Source organism: Vigna umbellata, chromosome 11, assembly GCF_029865625.1.
Source record: "Vigna umbellata cultivar VRB3 chromosome 11, Vumbellata_1.0, whole genome shotgun sequence".
NCBI classification, from domain to species: domain Eukaryota; kingdom Viridiplantae; phylum Streptophyta; class Magnoliopsida; order Fabales; family Fabaceae; genus Vigna; species Vigna umbellata.
The window spans coordinates 4,125,144-4,149,419 of record NC_142175.1 but is presented as its reverse complement, the minus strand read 5'-3'; the positions used below and the strand labels follow the sequence as shown (position 1 = coordinate 4,149,419).

The 24,276-nt window shown below is 37.8% G+C and overlaps 1 protein-coding gene across 1 annotated transcript; it reads left to right on the top strand.

Annotated features, from left to right (window-relative positions):
* Nucleotides 1-314: 314 nt before the first annotated feature.
* DEX1 (defective in exine formation protein (DEX1)) lies at nt 315-23,403 on the top strand. The gene is made up of 13 exons (XM_088102457.1): nt 315-775; nt 1,548-1,658; nt 1,752-1,834; nt 2,896-3,013; nt 3,116-3,276; nt 3,476-4,155; nt 4,285-4,355; nt 16,835-17,091; nt 17,539-17,720; nt 21,918-22,201; nt 22,282-22,399; nt 22,472-22,654; nt 22,757-23,403. Exons 1-13 carry the CDS (start codon nt 624-626, stop codon nt 23,069-23,071), a joined length of 2,715 nt encoding a protein of 904 aa, XP_087958583.1. The 5' UTR covers nt 315-623; the 3' UTR covers nt 23,072-23,403.
* The last annotated feature ends 873 nt before the right edge of the window (nt 23,404-24,276 follow it).

Below are 24,276 nucleotides of genomic sequence, written 5' to 3'. Positions count from 1 at the left end.
TTTTGCTAAATTAAAAAAAAAAACAGAATATATATTCACATTCTATGCCATTAATGATTTAGAATGTTTGATTCTATGTAATCGGATATTCTAGTTACAACATTATTTCAACAAAATAAATAATAAAAATAACATTACGTGAAAAAATCACAGAGAATAGAAAAGTAAAAGTAATAATATATAATACAAAAACATATATGATAAAATAATAAAAAAATATGACGGAGATGGGTCATCACGTTGGTGTTTTAGCTTCTTAGAAACAATATGCATATGATTTAGGATGATTACACTGAGAGCGCAGAAAACTAACACCATTTTTTCCATTTTAATATTACATACAAAGCAATTGTTTTAACCATATGTCCCAAATTAAATTCATTGAATTGATGTACCCACATTTTCCTTCGCATAAACTGCACTGTAATAATTCTAAACCCCTTCTCTGCATCACCGTCAACTATTTCTCTCTTGCAGATCGGTTAGACCCGAAACCCTGCTATTGCCACTGCGCTAGCTAGGGTTTCATTTCACCTTCTCCGAACAATCTCGCTCCCGCATGCTCAACTGAAACCAATCGCATCACTCAGCAATTCGGTGGAGCTAATTCCCCAGCAGATGATATGAAACCGTGCTCGCGGACCAAGCCTCTTCTTCTGCTCTTTCTGCTGCTTCTCCACCATCACGCCGCCGTCGCTCTCTCCGATGCTTCCAAAAGCAAAAACAACTTCCGCGAGCGCGAAGCCTCCGATGACTCACTTGGATACCCTGAAATGTAACACTCTCCTGCATGCTTTCGATTTTAAGGCTTGTTTGGTAATCTGTTTAATTTTGGCACTAGTCGCTTTTTTTGCCGAGCTAGAAAGAATAACTTTGTGTATAATATGGTGAACCAATCACACATCTTGATTAGGAGCAAGCTTTTATATAATCTTTTATAGAATTGGGGCTTGGCATTGACCCCGATAATCTGCGTTGTATAAAGGTTTGCGCGGAGGTCGCTGTAGGTTATCGAGTTGGAGCTTAAACTATAATTCTGATTAGAGAATAGTACTATGAGGGGGTGTTTTATTTCCATTCTATGAAACTGCTTTTAGTTTTCAATTTGTAACTTAACCTGGTTGCTTCTAATTATGATTACAGTAGTACTGAGGGTGTGATTGATTTCCATTTTCAAAAACTGCTTTTAGTTTTCAATGTGTAACTAAGCAAGGTTGCTTTGTGGACTGGTGAAGAGTTGTGCGTGCGTCGCACACCAGAGTGTGGAATGGACGGAGAAGTTGAACAGAATGAAAACTATAAGAAGAATATGAGAAAATGTCCTATCTATTTTTTATTTTTTAATTTGTTTTAGGAACAAATTTATAATTTAATAGATTTTGATGATAAATTGATTGAGTAGTACGGAATTGTTTTAGAAAATGGTATTTAACACCAAAAACTTAGAAGGAAATCTAACATGTCCTAAGGATTTGTAGCATTGTATGTAAATATTTTACTTCTAATTACTCTCTTCTTGATTTCCCTTTTTTTATGGGCTTTGTTAGAGATGAGGATGCTCTTGTGAATTCGAAGTGTCCTAAGAATTTGGAGCTCAGGTGGCAAACTGAAGTTAGTTCAAGCATCTATGCAAATCCCTTGATTGCTGATATTAATAGGTAAGTTGTTTATGTGCTCTGCTTGTTGAGTGATTTGTATTTTTATTATTATTTATTTTCATTTCGTCAAATGTCTGCCCGATTGTTTTGCAGTGATGGGAAGCTTGAGGTCGTGGTTCCCTCTTTTGTTCACTACCTTGAGGTTCTAGAAGGTGCTGATGGGGACAAAATGCCAGGTAAAAAGATTTTTGGGTTTTACTAGTTTTTTTATGATAGGCTTGGGTCAATGATGTCGTTGAGGTTGCAACATTTATAGAGAACAAAATATATCTTTTTCCCCTGATTATATTATATTATTATGGTTTAAATGTAGATAAATTAAGGTTGGTTGTATTTTATAATATGGAGATATACGTAGGCTTGTGATTAAAAGGGCTTTGGCCTCAGGCAGAATAAGTTTTGCAGTTAATGTGGTGGTTATTTGATAATATGGAGATACGTGTTAAGAAGTGAACTTTAAGCCTAATTCAATTCCACAAAAAAATCGGCTTGTAAGGTGAGATTTACACCCACTTATATACTTTAAATTGGCTTTATTTCTAGTCAATGTAGGAGTTCCAATAGTACGTAAGCTAGTAACTGTATTTGGCCTGTGCCTATTTTGTACGACTTCTGGAAGTTAATGTGGTGGTTCTAGCTTATATAGCCCTTTACCAGAGCTACATGATGCTTTAAACTTTGACAAGGGTAAAGACAGCCTACCCTTAGTAATGCTGAATGATTAATATTCTTAGAAAGTTATTGTAAGCCTTACTCAACCTTTAAAAATTAACTTGTAAGATTTATATTCACTTATATATTATAATTTGACCCAAATTTCTAGTTGATGCAGAACAAAATTCATGAAATATCTTAAACTTATTTTTGGGCTTGAGATATGTTTAATTTGGCAATGAAGTACCACGTAGGCATAGCTGTTTTTGGTACTGAAAGCAGATTTGACCTTACATGGCCTATATGAATATGGCCTATAATTATTGGTACTATCACTTGTAACTTGTTAATAGGGCCCATAATTCCTCATGGCTCCTGCTCAAGGAACTATGAAAATTATATTAATATAGAAGGTCGTGGTGGGGAGAGAATCCTGAATGGGATCAATGGTAATGTTGTTATTCAGACTTTGCGTAAACTGACTGACTGCTAATGCTTAGAATCACGGCTTGTGCTTATTGTGATAGATTAATTTAGGTTTGATTTTGAGTTTTCTAAACATAATATTCTGAATGGTACTTAGGCTGGCCTGCTTTTCACCAATCAACTGTGCATTCTAGTCCTCTTCTATATGACATTGACAAAGATGGGGTGAGAGAAATAGCTTTGGCAACCTACAATGGTGAAGTGCTGTTTTTCAGGTGACATTTTCCTATTTCATACTTTCAATATTTTTCTTCCAATAACAATTACCTTTCACTTGTGGTGCTTTTATCAAGGTTGTAATGAGTTACCATTTTTAGGGTTTCGGGCTATCTAATGTCAGATAAGCTAGAGATCCCACGTAGGAAGGTGCTAAAAGATTGGTTTGTGGGCTTGGATCCTGACCCAGTGGATCGTTCTCACGCTAATATTCATGATGACCAACTTGTCCAAGAGGCTACTATCAAGAATTCTATGTCTCGTAAGTCTCTGCTGTGGTCAGATCACTTTTTTGCTAGTGTAACGTTTAGAGATTCTCGTATTTTCATCTTCAACCTAATAAAATAGCTTTCACAGGGTTTAACAACTGCATATAATTTTGTGTTCATGTGTTGCAAAATATATATTTATTTAATTAAATTTAATTAATTTTATGTTTTGTGTAATAATTCTCCTTGTAGAAATGAATGGAAGTAGACATGAAGCTAAATCTTCAGTGGCCACATCTACCGAGAACCCCCCTGACACAAAAAAACAGTTTAATTCTGAGCCAGAAAAGAAAGTAAATGGAAGTCAAGTAGGTGAGAGCATTAAGGTGTCTAATCTTGAGCCGGTGGTAAAGAAAATAAATGGAAGTGAAGTAGATGAGAGTTTGAAGGTGCCTAATCTTGAGCCAGAAAAGAAAATAAATGGAAGTCAAGTAGAGGAAAGTATTAAGGTGCCTAATCTTGAGCCAGAAAAGAAAATAAATGAAAGTCAAGTACATGAAAGTATTAAGGTGCCAACAAATGTTGATAATTCCTCTGTGAATGCTGGGTCTCTGGAAACGGTTCACACAGAAGATAAGACCAGCACTGGGAGACGTTTGCTGGAAGATAACAATTCCAAAGAAGCAAAGCAAGGTGTTTCTGAAACAGAGGGTATTCATGCTTCAACTGTGGAAACTGAGGAAGTGTTGGAAGCTGATGCTGATTCATCTTTTGAGTTATTCCGCAATAGTGAAGAGCTGGCTGATGAGTATAGCTATGATTATGATGATTATGTTGATGAAACAATGTGGGGTGATGAAGAATGGAATGAAGTTAAGCATGATAAATTAGAGGATCATGTAAATGTTGACTCTCACATCTTGTGCACTCCTGTGAGTTCCTGTTTTACTTTTCTGTTATTATATTACAAAATCTACAAAATCTTTATTCTGCTTAGTTCTAAGAAAGAAAAGTATAAAAACAATGGCTTTTGCATTTTGTCATCTTCTTGCCTTTTGCAGGTCATTGCAGATATTGACAATGATGGTGTTTCAGAAATGATTGTTGCTGTTTCTTATTTCTTTGATCACGAGTGAGTCCATCTGTAGCTTACACAACTTTTAAATTTCACTAATACTTTTGATTGGTTTTCATGCACTAATAATTATGTCATTGGAATTTCATGGTAAAGTACGATGCTACTGTACAACTTTTTTGTTTCGATTAAATACATGCATCCTAGTTAACAATTTTTTTCTCTCATATCTAGGAAGGTGAATGTCATCTTAATAGTTCTTAAGTTGGTTACCAGTCCTTTGTCCTTTTATTTTTACAGCTATGATACCCATATGAATATCATTGTAAAATAAATAATGGATGAAAAAAGATTCCTTCACACTTCAGTCTTGCAGACAAATAAATTTAACATAAATGACTTCAACTCAGTGTTATTAATATGGATAACGGAAAATATCGGAGACCTAAAATTCCTTTATAAAAGATATATCGTTAGCTATAATGGGTTACGCCGGAAGTATTGTGGACAAAATAAAATTATATATATGTGTATATATATATATATATATATATATATGTATATATATATATATATATATATATATATATAATGTGTTTTATGTTAATTAGGGAATTGTCGACTTTTGCTATTGTTTGATATTGGTAGATAGTGTTTTTAAAAATATCTTCTATTTACTATATTTATGTTTGGTTGCCTTATATACTTGTATCATTTTTCATTATAGATATATTATCCTGTGTGTTTTAGACGCAAGGAAGATTAATTTTATACTTAGTCTTACTATATTCAATATATAATATAGAAAATGCAAAATATAGATATTGATAACTTAAAATAATCCAGAAATGTAATTATTACTCAAAAATAATGAATGACAATAAATAGCTACTAATGAATCATATTTAAAAAAAATCAAATAACAAAAAATAAAATTAAAAGCCATAATTTTCAAGTTCAAAATTTAAATATAATAAAACATAATGTAGGAGCTGCTGGTTCAATGTGGGTAGGATGGACATGCAGCAGCGTCAGCGGAAAATGCCAGCGTCCGCTGTAGCGACAGCAATGTCACCGGCAGCAGGAGTGTCAGCTGTGTTAGCGGCAGTGACAGCTGCTGCGGTAGCGGTAGTGGCAGCGGCTATAGAAGTCGGTCTGCACAATAGTGAAGGAGAGGTTGTGGGCTCAATGTGGGTAGGGTATCCTAAGTCTATATTCTGTTCTAATGTTAGGATTGAGTTGGGTTGTTTGTTGCAGCTCTTTTTTCTGAAAGAAAAAACACTTGGGCTCACTACTGGTGGAAAAATAAGAAAAGAAGCGTCAGCGGATAATGCTAGCGTCCGCAGTAGCGACAGCAATGTCATCGGCAGCAGCAGTGTCAGCTGCGTTAGCGGCAGTGACAGTTGCAGCTGCTGCGGTAGCGGCAGCGGCTATAGTAGTTGGTCTGCACAATAGTGAAGGAGAGGTTGTGGGCTCAATGTGGGTAGGGTATCCTAAGTCAATATTCTGTTCTAATGTTCGGTTTGAGTTGGGTTGTTTGTTGCAGCTCTTTTTTCTGAAAGAAAAAACACTTGGGCTCACTACTGGTGGAAAAATAAGAAAAGAAGGATGATTACACTTTTCACTTCTTGGGTTGGGTCCATAGCTTATTCTCTTTTAGTTTCCCACCTCCATCTTTGTTATTTCGTTGTTTCTCGTGGCCTCTGCTGCCACTACTCCTTCGTTTCCTTAGGTGCCGCCTTGTCACTCCGTTTGCAATGCTATTCCGTGACACCCAAAGTAGCAGCGATGGGCCACCATGAAAAACCCGCATTGCCACCACCATGTTGTTATTGCAAGGCATAACTCCACCACCAATTTCTTCCATGGTGTTGCAGTAGATTTTTTATTACACTGTCTCAACTTAATCTGTATGGACAGGCTATAGAGGGAAAGGAAGCCGAGTTTTGTGAAGGGTGTTCTAGGGTTTTGGCATCACGTTGTGGCTTTATACATTATCAAATAGCAAAGAGTGAAGAGTGTATTGTTATTATTATTATTTTGTTCTGGGTAGAACAATGACTCTAGTTATTAAAGTCATTCTGATTTTGCTTATCAAGAATTAACTACAAGATAGATGTCAGCATTGTCATGCAATTGTGTACAGGAGCGAGACATTGAGCTGAAACCATGTTAATTTTTTGTTAACTTATTACTTAAGATATTGTTAAAATGTAGAAAGTAGCGAGACATTGAGCTGAAACCATGTGTTTCAGAAGTGTACAAATGCTTTTTATATTGAGAAAAAAAAATCAATATAATAAATAAAGGTGATGTGCTATCCTTAAAAATAAATTTATCCTCTAAGAATACAAATATCATACGAGAATAAACAAAAAATTCTTAATAATGCATATATAATCTACATATGCCTCATTCTAAAAGATTGTAACAGATATTCTTGATTGTAAAGGATCAGGTGTCTTATTTTTATAGTTGTAAAATTCTTCCTCAAGGTGGAGCATATAAGTCATTTGTGCACAACTTGGGAAAATTTCAGACATGATCTCCACCATATCATTATCCATCGAAGATGATTCTTGTACTGGAATGGCAATAAGTTATGGGCAGTGGTGAGATACTTAAAGTAAGCGGTGTTGGAGAAGCATCCCTAGGTACCACAAGATCATATGGTGATGAAGGACAATTGACAAAGGTGTGAAACTGGTTACTTATACTTAAGATTGAAAAGAAATAATTCTTGAGGGCTTAATTGATCCCTCTCACAATCTTCTATTTATAAGAATAAATTGATACACAAGTACATGATAAATAGGGTAACCCTTGACACACTATAATGATGATAAAATAGGATAAATATCCTAACACTCCCCCTCAAGCTGGAGCATACAAATTGTATGTACCAAGCTTGGAACAAATAAACTCAATCCGAGGACCCCTTAATGATTTGGTCAATACATCTGCGAGTTGATCGTTTGACCCAATAAACTCAGTACATATTTCTTTGGTCAACAACTTTTCACGAACAAAATGACAATCAATTTCTATATGTTTAGTCCTCTCGTGAAACACTGGATTTGATGCAATGTGGAGAGCAGCTTGATTGTTGCAATACATCTTCATAGTATGGATGTCACAAAATTTAACCTCTTGAAGGAATTGTTTCACCCATATAAGTTCACATGTTAATGATGCCATTGCCCTATACTCGGCTTCCGCGGTTGATCGGGCTACTACATTCTGTTTCTTACTTTTCCATGAAATAATGTTTCCTCCCAGAAAAACACAATATCCTGTTGTAGACCGTCTATCAATAGGTGATCCTGCCCAATCGGCATCACAATACCCAGAGACATGAATGCTTCCTTTATCTTCATATAACAATCCTTGCCCGGGAGCCTTCTTTACATATCTTAGAATGCGAATGAGAGCATTCCAATGGTCAACACATGGAGCCTGCATGAACTGACTAACCACTCCAACTGCAAAGGATAGATCTGGCCTTGTAATAGTGAGATAAATCAGTTTGCCAACTAGCCTCCTATACCTCTCTGGATCGGAGAATAATTCACCTCCTTCTGTCCTTAATTTCTGATTTGGGTCCATGGGACTGTCTACCGGTCTACAATCAATCATGCCTGTTTCTTGTAATATATCAAGAGCATACTTCCTTTGGGAGATTACAACTCCATCTTTTGATTGCGCTACTTCAATGCCTAAGAAGTATTTGAGACTTCCAAGATCCTTGGTTTGAAAATGTCTACACAAGTACTCTTTTAGTTGAGATATTCCAACAACATCATTTCCTGTAATGACAATATCATCAACATATACTATTAAGTAAACACATTTCTCGAGAGAAGAATGACAATAAAAAACTGAATGGTCTGCTTCACTACGTTTTAGCCCAAATTTTTGAACAATGGAGCTAAACTTTCCAAACCAAGCACGTGGGGATTGCTTGAGGCCATATAGAGATCGATGCAATTTGCATACCATACCAGACTCCCCCTGAGCAACAAACCCAGGAGGTTGCTCCATATAAACTTCTTCCTCAAGATCACCATGTAGGAAGGCATTCTTGATATCCAATTGATGAAATGGCCAGTGACGAATTGCTGCCATGGCAAAGAAGAGACGAATAGTAGTCATCTTGGTTACAGGAGAGAAAGTGTCACAATAATCAAGACCATAAACCTGAGTGTAACCTTTTGCAACAAGTCGAGCTTTGAGCCGATCAATTTCACCATCAGGGCCAACTTTAACTGCATACACCCATCGACAACCAACCGCATTTTTTCCTGGGGGAAGGGGCACCAACTCCCAAGTATTACTGTGGTCAAGAGCCTGCATTTCTGCAATCATAGCTTGTCGCCATCCAGGATGATCAAGTGCTTCTTTCACATTCTTGGGTATAACAACAGAGGACACTGAGGATAAAAGAGAAAAATAGGAGGGCGACAATCGATGATAGCTTAGAAAATTATAAATGGGATGAGGGTTCCGAGTGGAACGAGTACCTTTTCTGAGGGCAATAGGCCATGCTAAATCATTTGCACCAGGAGGTGTGGGAGGAGGTGACGAGGGAGAAGAATCTGAAGTAGGAGATTCACCATTGTCTTGGGGAGGTGGACTATCCATTGGGGCCCTGTGTGGGATGATCTCAGTATGTGAAGAAACAGGTGTAGAAGGATTGTGATCAAGACTTGGAATGACAGAGACAGTGGAGCTATTTGACTCAGCCATTGGAATAGGAAGGACCTGCTGGAGGATAGAAACATCCTGAACAGATGGAGAGAAGTAAGGAGTCTGTTCAAAGAATGTGACATTGGCAGACATGTAATACTTCTTAGTTTCAGGAGAGTAACACCGATATCCTTTTTGAAGTCGAGAATAGCCTAAGAAGACACATTTGAGAGCCCGAGCGGAGAGTTTGTCTAGATCTGGAGACATGTCATGAACAAAACATACACAGCCAAACACTCGGGGAGATGTATGAAAGAGAGGATCATTAGGAAACAAAATGGAGAAAGGGACTTTATTATCAAGAGAGGAGGAGGGCATCCTATTAATAAGATAACATGCAGTTAAAATGGCATCCCCCAGTGATGGACAAGAATATGGGCACCAAGCAAAAGGGTACGAGCAGTTTCAACCAAGTGTCTATTTTTTCGTTCTGCTATACCATTTTGCTGTGGTGTATGAGGACAAGTAGACTGATGTAAGATACCATGGGAACTCAAGATGGCAGAAAAGGAGGATGAGAAATACTCTTTTGCATTATCACTTCTTAATATTTTTATTACTTCACCAAATTGATTCTTGATTTCATTCAAAAAGGATGTAAAGATAGCTAACAATTCAGAACGATTTTTCATAAGATAAACCCAAGTACATCTTGAATATTCATCAATAAAGGTAACAAAATATCTAAAACCAAAGGAGGAGATACGACTAGGTCCCCATATATCAGAATGGATGATGGAAAAACGAGAATTACATATTGATTGAGACCTTTTAGGAAAGGAAGATCTAACATGTTTTCCTAATTGACATGACTCACATTCTAAGGTTTGGAGACCACTAAGTTCAGGACACATCTTTTTTAATTTGGACAAATGAGGATGGCCAAGTCGATCATGTAGCACTTTAGGATTAGGAGCAGCAACACACGACACCCTTGGACGAGATCCAAAATGGTATAATCCGCCAGCTTCATATCCTTCTCCAATCTGTCTCCCCGAACCACGCTCCTGTATAACAAAAGATTTATGATCAAAGGTTATTGAACAATTTAACATTTTAGTCAACTGGCTTAAGGAAATTAAATTAAAAGGACAATTAGGAACAAAAAGGACTGAGTTGAGATTGAGGGAGGGAGACAAAGAAACATGACCGACTCCTTTGGAAGAAGTTTTAGATCCATTTGCAAGGGTTATGAAACGAGGTTTTTCTCGAAAGGAAATAGATGAGAACAAAGAGGTATTACTAGAAATGTGATCAGAAGCACCTGAGTCAATTACCCATGAATTTTGACATTCCATAGATTGAGAAACGCAGGCTGTTGATGTATTGGGAGATTGAGATGGTTGTGCCAAGCTGTTAGACTTTAACCTTAAATACTCTTGATATTCTTCCTCAGAAAACATAGAAGTGGAGGTTTCAGTTTTCAAAGTGGAAGTTTCAGTCTTCGAAATATTGGCGGTTTTGGAAGGGAAACCATGTAAGGAGTAGCAATTCTCTTGAGTATGACCCATTCTTTTACAATATGTGCATTGAGTACGTCCCCGACCTCCTCGTCCTCCTCCTCTAGTGCCACGTCCTCCTCTTCCTCGTGTGGCAACCATGACAGATGGTTCTACTAGTTCATGCGCTTCTTGAGTTTGAGATACTGGGACACGCAGAAGGCGAGTGGTCAATGTTTCCATAGAGGGGACCTCATGACTAGTTAGAATTTGATCTCTGAGATGATCAAAATCGGGATGTAGGGCACGAAGGATCAACACCATGTAAAATTTGTCTAGTTTCTTTTTGATATCCTCTAATGGATCTACTTCCAAAAACATCCTAAGTTCTTCGACAGCAAATTGGGCTTCAGCCATGAAGGACACCATATCATGGTCTGCCATTTTAAGAGATGCAAGCTTGTTCGTAGTGTCATAGAGACGTTGAATATCGTTGGCATAAATGCTTTGGGCTTTCTTCCAAAAGGAGTGACAAGTTTTGAAAGCCCTCAAAGATACAAAAAGTTTGGGTTCCACTGATTGCCATAACAAGGCACACAACTGGAAATCTGCTTGTTTCCACTGATCAGCTTTTTCAGTAGGCACATGACTTCCATCTCGCTCAAGGTGGTCATAATGCCCTTGACCAAGGAACCACATTTCAACGGCAGCAGACCATGATAGATAATTTTTTCCATTTAGCTTCTCGGAGGTAATTGATGGATTTCCAGAGAAGGAAAGAGTACTGCCAGACGCCATTTTTGAAGAAGACAAATAGTACGTGCAAGGAACAAGAAAACCCTAAGGGTTTAGACGAAGGAAACTGTGACAGTGATGGACGACGGTGGCCGGCGACTGGCAACGGACGACGGTGGCCGGCGGCGACGGTGGCAGGACGGTGGCCGGCGGCGACGGTGGCCGGACGGTGGCGGTGGCCGGCGACGGAAGACGGTGGCCGATGGTTGACGGTGGCCGGCGGCGGGCAACGGCGGGCGACGAAGAACTGTGGCGCCGGACAGATATATATTACGAGACAGAAACCAGAGCGGGATCGACCCGCTCTGATACCAACTTAAGATTGAAAAGAAATAATTCTTGAGGGCGTAATTGATCCCTTTCACAATCTTCTATTTATAAGAATAAATTGATACACAAGTACATGATAAATAGGGTAACCCTTGACACACTATAATGATGATAAAATAGGATAAATATCCTAACACTTATATCTTGATTAGAAGGACCAAGTGTATCACATGGGACAAATTTAGAAAAGATTTAGAAAGAGACATCATTAGAAACAAAATACTAGTTAAGTTAGGGAGAGGAACATCGCTAGCATTTTCAAGAACAATGATATTCTAGAAAGACACATATGAATGACTGAGGTGGGGTTTCTCTTGACTAGGTGATAGCAACCTCCTCAAGCTAGATTGGGCCAAAGCATGAAGAGATACTATGGTGATGATGAAGGTGCGGAAGCTATGGAGGATAAGGGGTAAGGCACGACCTTTGGTGTTTTGGTGGTGATGGAGTGGTGTTTGATGGTTCTCTTGAGAGGTTAGGCCAACTCTAGAGGAAGGTAGCTAGAGGAGACCACATGGGATGTTCTAGCCTTTAGTGACCTAAGATGAGTAGTATGACACAAAAATGACAGTATAACTTTACTCAAATTCAAAGATAATTACGAGGAAGGAGACACCTCTATTTATAAGCTAAGGGTGTCTCTTAAAATCCTAAAAAGCTAAACTTTGCATGCCTTTCCATCCAAGCTATTCTTGGCCGAAAATGAGGTCCTCTAAGGAGTGGACAAGTGTCTACAAATCCTCTCTAATGAGGGAAGAACATGTGTCACTAACCTTTAGAAATCCTCTCCATTTCTAGAGTGTTACGTGGCCACTACTAAAACAAAATCCTCTCCAATGGATGCATGACACATGGCACATACTTTCCACATGCTTTGGATGTCCAACTAAGGAAAACCCCTACACTAATTAGGCCTTAATACAAGCCTTAAACAAACCTACACTACTTGGCCAAAATACATGGCCTAAATAAACCTACACTACTCTTCAACCTCCAGATGGCCTATGAGAAAGAGCTTTGCTTCACCTTGAATAGATGACTCTAGCTTCTTCTTGAAAGTGCTTAGGCCATGGCTAGGGTATGTCATCACTAGGTATGTGGGTATGTATAAAACACGTGGATTGAGGCTGGAAATTAGGAAAAAAGAACATAGTGAGGTACTTGATCATTAACGACAAATAATGACATTCGATTAATGAGATAATAGTCAATAGAGCATTGCCTAAAAAACGATGTGAAACATGACATTCGATGAAGTTCATTTGTAAATATTATCAAGAAAAGATTGATGAATGTGTTTACCTAACTAAACTTACAATTCAACATAGAGCTTTTTAAACTTTGTTCCCGTTTCTACAATTTTGTCAACTTGGGATATCCTAGTTGTGCTTGAATCATCATTGGAGAAGCTACAGATGCTCACTGAGTTGTTGACGGAGAGAGATAGTAATTGCAATGCGACTTACATTTGATGCCAATGTCTAATTTGATATTTGATCCTATAAGGTAGAATTATATGGTGAAGTTAATGTCATGAGATTTAGGCACATAAAGATCCAAGCCAATGGTAAGAGATGAAGGGGGTTGGGTAGTACCTTTACCACGTGCTTTTGTTTGTAAACTATTGGTAGCAATGATGGAAGGAAAATTTTTAATAGTAAGGGGTGTGAAAAGAGAATAATTATCAAATATATTATCAGTTGTGCTAGAGTCAATGATCCAAGGACCAAGGGAAGGAGATTGAGAGAGATAAGTAGGAGAATTACTGGTGTGTGCCACCAAAGTAGTGTTACTAGTAGATTGATGAGTTTCACACATTTGAGGAAGTCCTCACATGTTGTTAGAGTTGCGAGGCTTGTCAACTGTTCTTTTAGAATTTTTTTTTTCCTATTAAAATATGGGAAAATAATAATAAAATATTTGCAAGAGACAAACTCAGATTGAACAATCAAACAAAATCTGATGTAGCTGTAACTATTTGTACTGTCTGGCTAGAAGAGGCCAACATGGCGATGGGTGGCTAGAAGTCAGGACCACTGCACGACAATGGTGGTGGGTTTTCAAATAGAAAAGATGAACATGACGGTGTGTTTTGCACTGTTCTATTCTGTGTTAGGATGGTTGTGTAAGTTGGTTTTAAGTAAGTCTGGCCCTTTAGTCATGTGAGCAAAAGGAGGGAGGTCGTTGGACATGCTACCGGAATAGAGAGCAAACCTGGAAAAAGGTTCTCAAAAAGGTCTTTCCACTTGAGAAACTGGGTCCATCATGCCAACACGGTTTACAAAAGGTTCTGGATACCATGATAAACTATAGAAAATAGAGAGACATTGAACTGAAATCATGTGTTTGAGACGACTCAAGTGCTTTTCTATGTTGAGAAAATGGAATCAATACAATATTAGAGGAAAAATGATATCCTCTAATGATAAGGATACGATATAGGAATAAATAAAACTTTCTAATGATACATATATAGTATAGATACTTATGATTCTAAAATATTGTAAAAGATATTCATGATTATAAAAGATTTCTGCTATATATATCTAATTATAACATACATGAATTGTTAGGTTCCTGGGTTTGAAACCTAACTCAGACAATCACTCACACCCACACAGCAAGCAAAAGAACAATGAAAGAATGGGCTACTGTTATTGATAATGATAGAATGTACACAGATAGCGCTAATGGAGGCCTAATCCCCCTCTTAGCCCTAACGGAGGCCTAATCCCCCTCACAAGGTCCAAGACCTGTCTATACAAAAGAATACTCAAAGTTGTCCTCTCTACCAAACCCCCCTTGCCTTCTTATAGAGGCAACCCACTTCTAACTACCCAACGCAATTAATTCCTAAACTGTTTTCTCTCCCCTGCATCTATTACCCATTATAACCTCTCATATTAGATCCTATCATTACACCCCGCTGTAGGACAACCTTTTCCTCAAGGTTGGAATCGTGAAATTTGATCTCCTAGCTCCTCTTCATCATCGTGTAATCATATGAAGGGAACCCTCTGGCAACTGCTCTCCAATTCAGGTCTAGAGGTTTGGGTGGTGACAATTCCTCCTCTAATGACTTCCATTCTTCTTGGATTTTATTAGCTTCCAGCATTTTGGTCACCTCTTTTCCAGAATCAGACGCCCTGACGAAATGGTCTTCGATGTCTTTCAATGCTTCAAACAACTCTTTCCCCTTTGCGGGTGTATCAAAAACGGCAAGGCCCTTTTTTTGTTCGATGGTCCACCTCTTCACAGAATCCATCCTTCTCTCCCGGGCATTGATTCTTCCATCCACCTTTCCCTCCCCAACCTTCATTCTAATTGTAAGACTGTTCGACCAATGACTGGGAGACCGTTTTGACTGTAAGATCGTTCGGCCTTTGACTGTAACTTTAAGACCGTTCGGGTCCAACAGTCCTCTTCCGTGCGAATCTGACAGTCCTCTCCTGTTTGGATCCGGCAGATTCCGGGTTTTCAGTATTGACCCCACACTCTCTGCGGCTCCTAATCTGCCTGGGTGATTTGCCTCGGACCGCTCGGCGACTCCCGATCTACCTAGGAGATTGGCCTCGGACCGCTCGGCGACTCTCAATCTGCCTGGGTGATTAGCCTCAGACCGTTCGGCGACTCCCGATCGGCCTGGGTTATAGCGATTGGCTTCGGACCGCTCGACAACTCTCGATCGACCTGAGTTATAGCGATTGGCCTCGGATAGTGTCACCTCTCCGCTTGGTCGTCCCCAAGACGACTGGTCTTCAATCCCGCTCCCGTTCCCCACCTTTGCGCCTTCCTGGAACTCCTCAACATCCCTTGTGATCTGCATCGCCACCATCAATTCTTGCAGGTCATGTGGTCAGACTTGATTCCGGATGTCCTCTTGCAATCCCGCAAGAAAATATCCTAACAGCTACTCGTCCGACACCCTCTTCGTTCGACCCGCCCATATCTTGAAGTATTGTACAAACTCATCCACCGTCCTCGTCTGTTTCGATGCCGCCAAACGCTCAACAATGATTCCAAACCTTACCACCAACACATCCTTCAATCCTGCCCAAGAACGGTTCTTGGCCTTCTCCCTCTAGAATCGGAATCAGTACCCCGCGCTACCCTCCATACTTATGTATGATAATCGGACATTCTCGTCCTTCGATACCCCTTGTAACTCGAATAATTTCCCTGCGCAATTGATCTAGTTCAGCGAATCGATCCCCTCGAAGATGGGCAGCTCCACTCGTTTCCGCCCACTATTTTGCCCCTCGGTACGTTCGAATTCCCTGCTTCCTTCTTCGTCTTCTCGCCTCGCCCTCCGATGTTCGTTGACGGACGCCTGACTTCCGTCCGATAGCCCTTCCTGGTCGCGAGTCCTTCCCCCCAAGATTCGCATGACTTCTTGCACATCTTTCCTAATCGCCGCCGAATCTTGGCGCAACGCTGCTGTCTCGGCCTTCATTCTATCCACCGCGATTTCCACCGTCACTATCTGACCCTCCATTACATTCAATCTTCCGTTGATTCTGTCCTCCATTTTTCCCCCAATTCGGACCAATTGTTAGGTTCCTGGGTTTGAAACCTAACTCAGACAATCACTCACACCCTCATAGCAAGCAAAAGAACAATGGAAAAATGGGCTATTGTTATTGATACTGATAGAATGTGCACAGATAGCGCTAATGGAGGCCTAATCCCCCTCTTAGCCCTAACGGAGGCCTAATCCCCCTCACAAGGTCCAAGACCTGTCTATACAAAAGAATACTCAAAGTTGTCCTCTCTACCAAACCCCCCTTGCCTTCTTATAGAGGCAACCCACGTCCATTGCTTTGGAGATGTAAGGTGTTACCAAATAATGATGTCAATCCTATTTTCTGCAAAAATAGAACACGAGAGGAAATTCTTTTCTTCTACTTATTTTATTGTAGGTATAGAAAATTTGTGAGACTACGTAAGTTATTGAGAGATCAAACCATCATACTATTTTGTTTAAGATAAAATTGTTCAATCATCTTTGCTTCGTTTATTTGGTCTTAAGACTGGCATACTTGTTATTTTTTATCGAGCACTATTCATTTTTACTATTTTTTTACATCCAATACAATGTGGTTTAACATTGATTTGAAAAGTAGATAACTGTTTTTTTTTAACATATATTGGTATAGTCTGCATCTACATATGATCATTTGTTGATTTACTGGTTTTTCAGTAATTATCCACCTTTTAAGCTGTCAGGTATTATGACAACCAGGAGCATCGGAAAGAACTGGGTGACATTGACATTGGGAAATATGTTGCTGGTGGTATTGTTGTTTATAATCTGGATACGAAGCAAATTAAATGGACTGCAGATCTTGATCTGAGTACAGATACTTCAAGCTTCAGAGCCTACATATATTCTTCCCCAACTGTTGTAGATTTGGATGGTGATGGGAATCTTGACATTCTCGTTGGAACCTCGTATGGCATGTTTTATGTATTGGATCATCATGGTAATGTCTAGAGATTCCTTTCGTAGTATTCTCTTTAGTTAGTTTTAAATGGTTTGTCAGGTTTTGATGTTGCTTCATGGATTTCTTTTTTTGGTAGTCATGTCTTAGTTCTTCCCTTAAAAGATTTTTACCATATTTACAGACCTATTTTTCTGCTATATTTTAGTCCTCCCTTGAAAGATGTGTATCAATTTTACAAACCATTTTTTTCCTGGTGTTTTATGCTGTTTCCCTACTGAATGGTGTGTAGCAATACAAGGTTGGACTTGGACATGTTTTCTGTCATGAGTCATCAGATTGGTGGACTAAATGTATTTAATTTTCTGCTTTAATTTTCATGGATTGCAAGTTGTTCTTTTAGGAGCCTTGTTACCTTTTTGTCAAAACTCAAAATTCTGTTACAAGTATACATTGGTAAATTAAATGGTAGTTGTTTCTCTCAAACAGGTAAGGTTAGAGAAAAGTTTCCTCTTGAGATGGCCGAGATTCAAGGATCTGTTGTTGCAGCTGATGTCAATGATGATGGGAAAATTGAGCTAGTTGGTGCTGATGCACATGGAAACATTGCTGTATGGACTCCAAAAGGAGATTTAGTCTGGGAAAAACATCTGAAGAGTCTTATTCCGCAGGTAACTTGCTATCTCAATTTTCCATAGCTTTTTAATGAATGTTGCATGATTTTATGCGATGTATGTTGTCAGTATTTATTCTTGTTTCCAGAGCAATTAATATCTTGGATATAGGATTTTCAAAATGGTTCGGACAGAATGAGCATAGACTGTTATTGTATAGGTCAAAATGATGCATATTGACTTTTAAAGGTGAAAGGAAGAAAAAACTAAAAGGGGAAGTGGATGTATTACTCCAGTTAAATGTTTGTGGGTTGCTTCCTTTTTTTAGCATACTATAAATTGTTATAAACTTGATAGTTACAGTCTCCATGTAGTAAGGGGGGTGGTTGGTTGGGATGGAAGACTAGAAGGCTGGAACTTTTGTTTCTAAAAACTTGTTTTATATACTTGTTTTTTTTTTTAGTATAGACTTCATCATTTGTTAATCTCTGTCTGCCTGTATCATTATTACTTTTGAACAATGTTGAAGAATGATGAAGGACTAGAGTAAGAGTAAGGTCCTGTTTGGACAGACTTCTCCGTAAAGACATCTAAGAGAAACACAACAACTAGAAATGAAATGAGTTTTTGCATAAGTTAAAATTAGCTTATGCACAAGGTAAGAAATACAAATTAGAGAAGTCATATGAGAGAATTTCTATAAATTAGTTTATATATAAGCTAATTTTTAGTTTTAGTGAAACTTTATCTTTTTTCTTATTTCTCTCTCCTAATAGTCTTTTTGAAGAAGGATGTTCGAACATGATATAAATCTGATAATGCTTTTAGAGAGTAAATGACTTTTTTTTTAGGCCAAAATCATTTTGGCATGTTGCAGAATTAACTCTTCTATTACAATATTCTCAATGTCTTCATCTTCTATCCTCTCTTAATCTTCCAATACAACCACAAGAATGCCTAAAGTCAAACGGAGCCCCTTTTTGACCAGTCCTGTTAATGAATGATGAAGAACTATAGTTTTCAAGTTCAAGGAAAGATTAAATCTAGGAATGTTTTCAGTGAGTAGATGACTTTATTGGAGGCCACAATCATTCTAACACTTTGCTGCATGGAGTCTTCTATTACTGCACTCTCAATCTCTTCATCCTAAGCCCTCAGTATGTTCCAAAAGCTGCACATCACCTAGGAGTTGAGGCCATTGGTTATTTATATACTGGTTCCTCTCTTATACATCGTGGTGCCTTTTAAGGACAAACCTATGATAGATCCTCCAAAATAGGTATTAAGCCAAAAGTTAAAGAATAACAAAATGTTACTATTAGTGCCAAATATTAAAGAAAGTTTGAAAAATCTCATTTCCCAAAGAACCCTCATGTGGGCAAAAATCCAGTTAAAAAATAAAACTGATTTATTATTCTCAATCATAAAAAATACATTCTGATACTCTCTATTTGTAATAATCTAATTCTCCTAAAGAGGGAAATAGGGAAACTAGGAAAGTAAAATAAAATAAAAGATTATATATCTATTTCCTCTAATTAGGAAGATTCTAAAGATATTATCTCAAATTACAACACTCTCCCTCAAAGCTGGATCATACAAGATTGTATGAACCAAGCTTGGAATAGACAAACCCAATCAGAGATAATGTCAATAAACCAAATTGCACACACAAACAAATGTAGCCCAAGAGACTCCTCAGCATCATATGGAGAATAATGGACAACAATGGACAACCATGAACTTGCACCATGAAACTTCAGCTTGGACAACAATGGACAAGAGCGAACTAGCACCATGAAACTGACAACAATAGACAAGAGAGATTTCCATTAACAATGGATGATGACTTGCAGCAGCAAACTGCAAGAATGGATGAAGGCCTGTAGTGGTGAATGGCAACAAACTGCAGGGACTAGATTGCCATCAATAATGGCGAACAACAACAAAGCTTCAAGAACTTGATTTCCATGAGTAACATATGGGAGGCCTTCAAAGACTAACAGTAATGAACCTTTAGGGACTTAACTTCCCTAACAACAACGAACCTTCAAGGACTTAACTGTCCTGAACAACAACAAACCTTCAGGGACTTAACTGCCCTGAACAACAACAAACCTTCAAGGACTTAACTGCCCTAACAACAGCAAACCTGCAGAAACTGAACTTCCCTGTAGCGGCTAACAGCAACAATCCTGTAGGGACTTAACCACCCTACAGCGGCTAAAACAGCAACAAACTTGCAGGGTCTACACTACCCTACAGCGGCTGAAACTTGTCTTCCCCTCACGATTGAACACACATCAATGACGTGAAGGTGGAAGAACGAGTGAGAATCGATCCGTACTTGGGGACAAATCTGAAACCCCTAACATCGAACGAGTCAAATCAGCGGGTGGTCTCATAGAACAACTCTCAGTGAGCTGTTACATGGCAGAAAGAACTGACGCAGTGGTGTCGTGAGTGGACGTTTGTGGTCCTCAAGATTCTGAATAGAATGATGGTGGAGACAGGCTTGGCCACAGGTGCCGGTGCATTTGGTGGCACAAGCGGCGAAGACGACGACAAGATGGACCGCCATTGTATATCAGTGAAACAAAGGGAAGAAGAAACCCATTGGGTGTGGTAGAGAACCCTTCACATTGGTGAAGGCAGAGAGCCCTTCTCAATGGAGAAGAAGATGATGGAAGCGAGAGAAGTAGTACTTGGAGCTGGCGCATCAGCGGCATCAGCTGCGGAGACGAAGCACAGTTGCTCGAGAAACAGAAGCGAATTTAGTGAGAGTTGAAAATAAGACTGATTTATTTTTCTCAATCATAAAAAATACATTCTGATACTCTCTATTTGTAATAATCTAATTCTCCTAAAAAGGGAAATAGGAAAACTAGGAAAGTAAAATAAAATAAAAGATTATATATCTATTTCCTCTAATTAGGAAGATTCTAAAGATATTATCTCAAATTACAACAAATCCTATATCCAAGAATTGTAGGAACACTTGTTTATTTATGACATGCGATGTGAGACCAAACATTGGTTTACAGTTAGCGTGGTAAGTGACTTTATGCATTGTCCAAGAGAAAGACACTTGTAAACCATTGATAAAATTCTTTTGTATTTGAAGTTTGGGGCTATTGTGTAGGAAAAGAGAGACTTTGACCTTGAATATGTATATTGAGGTAGACTATGCAAGTTCAATCTACATTTGGATGTATATGTTTTTTGGAGAAAGTTTAGCAACCTAGAGAAGCAAAAAATAGGATATAGTATATTATTGTGCACAAGCTGAATTTTGAGCCTGTGCTCAAGGTGTGTGAACGACACTGGGTGATGATCATACTTGATGGCCTTGAAAGAAAGTTTAGCATCCCAATGCAATTTAGCCATGAGCATTTTCCATAATCCAAATATATTGAAATTGACAAGTACTTCATCAAAGACAATTTGCTACCTTTGCTATTTTAGATAGATGTTTTCACTAAAGGGTTTCCTCAGCTGATTCCAAGATCTTGGAGACAAGTTAAGGATGATCGATAGTTATTTACTTAGAGGGAGATTGATGCAAAATAGCATATTATTAGGATACAGATATTCTCAATATCTCCATAGTAATTATGGAAGAAAATATCTTTGGAATCCTTCTATTCATTTGAACATTTTTATTTCCTATTTCAAGTTTTGATTATTGCAAATAGAGATAATAAGAATGTAATTGGTGTGATTGTTATCAATAGAATATTTCTTTATTTTTTAAAAAAATGTTGTGAAGTCCTACATTGTTTGCCTCAAGTCATGGAGTGCTTGGATAACTTCATTTAATGCTGATTGGTTTTAAGCAAAATCTAACATTGTATCAAAGCCTATAACTCATCCTGGTAATCTTTTGGTTCAGCAAATATTTGTGGGAAGGAAGTGTTGGGAAGTCCGACATCACTTGCCTCAAGTCTTAGAGTTTGTGCAACTTCAGTTTATGCCAATTGATTTTAAGCTGAAATTTAACAGCTTCCATGTTAATAAAACAACTTTCTGTTGGGATGATACATTATAGAATACTCATGTGATTGTCACTTTATGTGGGGCAGTTGCACTTTAAACTTAATTTAGATATGTTCCTATGAACCTATTAATTCTTTCTGGGATTGCTTAAGTTGTTGAGATGTTTCACACACTTTCCACTCATTCACCTTTGCATTAGAAACCATTTAGTTGGTTCCTGTGTCTAAAATTCGATTGACAGTGTCTCATTTTTCATAGGGTCCAACTGTTGGTGACATTGATGGGGATGGCCATACTGAGCTTGTTGTGCCAACACTATCTGGGAAGATTCATGTTCTGGATGGAAGAGACGGGTCATCTATAGGGCGGTATCCATATCCAACTCATGGAAGAATAATGAATCAAATTCTTCTAGTTGATTTAAATAAACCCAAAGAGAAAAAGAAGGGGTTAACTATTGTTACCACGTCATTTGATGGATATTTGTATCTCATTGATGGACCTACTGGATGTGCTGATGTTGTTGACATTGGTGAAACTTCGTAAGAGATTCTTTATAACCCGTGTCTTGGATATGCTTTCTGTCACACTTTCTTCAATGTTAAGTCTTTTTTTGCTACAGGTATAGCATGGTCTTGGCAGACAATGTTGATGGTGGGGATGATCTTGATCTAATTGTCACAACTATGAATGGCAATGTCTTTTGCTTCTCAACTCCATCTCCTCATCATCCCCTAAAGGCACGATATGTTTGATTTGATCATTGAAACGATTTCAGTTTTGGTACTAAATGGCTTTGTACGTTATTTCAGGCATGGAGATTGCCTAGTCAAGGAAGAAACAACGTTGCAAATCTGTACAATCGTGAAGGTATATATGTTACCCATCCTTATAGGGCATTCCGTGATGAGGAAGGCAAAAGCTTTTGGGTGGAAATTGAGATTGTAGATAATTACAGATACCCATCTGGGCATCAAGGACCATACAAAGTCACTGTAAGTTCCAAAACAAATTACTTCATTTCTTGAGTTTACTGATTCACTGCGAGGCACCCAATTTATGTGTCATTGTTCTTTCATGTTGTGTAAATTCACTAGACATCCTTGCTAGTACCTGGGAATTACCAAGGCGAGAGAACAATAAAGTTGAACAATACCTATGATCTACCTGGGAAATATCGGATTAAGCTGCCAACTGTGTCGGTAAGGACCACGGGAACAGTTTTAGTTGAGATGGTTGACAGAAATGGACTGTATTTCTCTGATGATTTCTCCCTTACATTCCATATGCACTACTATAAACTGTTGAAGTGGCTTCTTGTACTTCCAATGCTTGGGATGTTTGGTGTGCTTGTAATCTTTCGCCCACAAGACTCAATGCCATTACCGTCATTTTCGAGGAACATTGATTAATGATGATTACTTTATTTCATATCATAGGCATCATTCAATTCAGAAAATGTGAATATTTTATGTCAAATTGAGTAGAAACTCTTATGGTGTATGCCTTTGGTGCTGCCCTGAACTTTGATCAGAGTTGAAGCGGGTTCTTTTCGAGCTGAAGAGTTCTGTGAAGTTGAGGTTACTTTAGAGATAGTTGAAGATTGCAAGAGTGAATTATATTTTAATGTTGATGTTGTAGTGTAGTGTAATCTGATACCTAAATGTTTAACTGAGCTACATACATTTGTTTTCCATCTTTGAAGCAAAATAGATATTTATAAGTAATACACAGTTTTCTCCCAGATTGACTTTTCCTTTTTTGTTTTATTTTGGGTGTGCCAATTCGTTATATCGGCTCAGTTGAGTTGGAAATTATCTAATAAAATGTTATACTTTATCATCTGGTAATTGCACTCTCATTCAAATTTACAGTAACTGTCATATGATTCTTTTTATCGTCTAATAATAGTAAATATTTCATTTATACTGGTATGCAATCTGAATGAAACAAAAGATTAGATATCACGCAATTTTTATAACTACTATCAAGAAATAATCTATATTTCTTAATTATATTCATTGGCGTCTTGGGGTTTTGATATTTGGTTATTTTATTTAAAAAAGGAGAATAAGTCTGACCCGTTGTGGCATATTAGGTCATGGTTTGAATAAGAATCTTAGGGAACATTTAGATATATTGTGTTGTAGATATTGTTGATATTGTTTTTTAATATTGTTTATTTATCATATTTAAGTTTGGTGATTATAGATACTTGTATCATTTTTTATTATAATGTTTTAAATATAAGAGAGATTTATCTTATATCTAGGTTTATTATATTTAATATGGTATTTAGAGTCTAAAGCTTTTGTCAATATTTGAATTTTGAATTTATTAGGAGATATTTTATTGATTCTTGTCATAGAACACCAATTTTATAAAAATTGAGATCTTTGTGGTAAGTTTTTATTAGTTCATCAATATGTTACATTATGACGTTTTTATTTCTGTTTTATTTTTGTGTTTTTCTATGATTTTCTTTGTTTATTTTATAGAAAGAATCAAATTCAGAAAAGATCGTGCTTTTTTTAAATAGGATAATATTATTTGGACAACGATCAATTGTCTTGAAGTTACCTCCTTCTTCCTTTTGAGGATTTATACTTGTTACCTC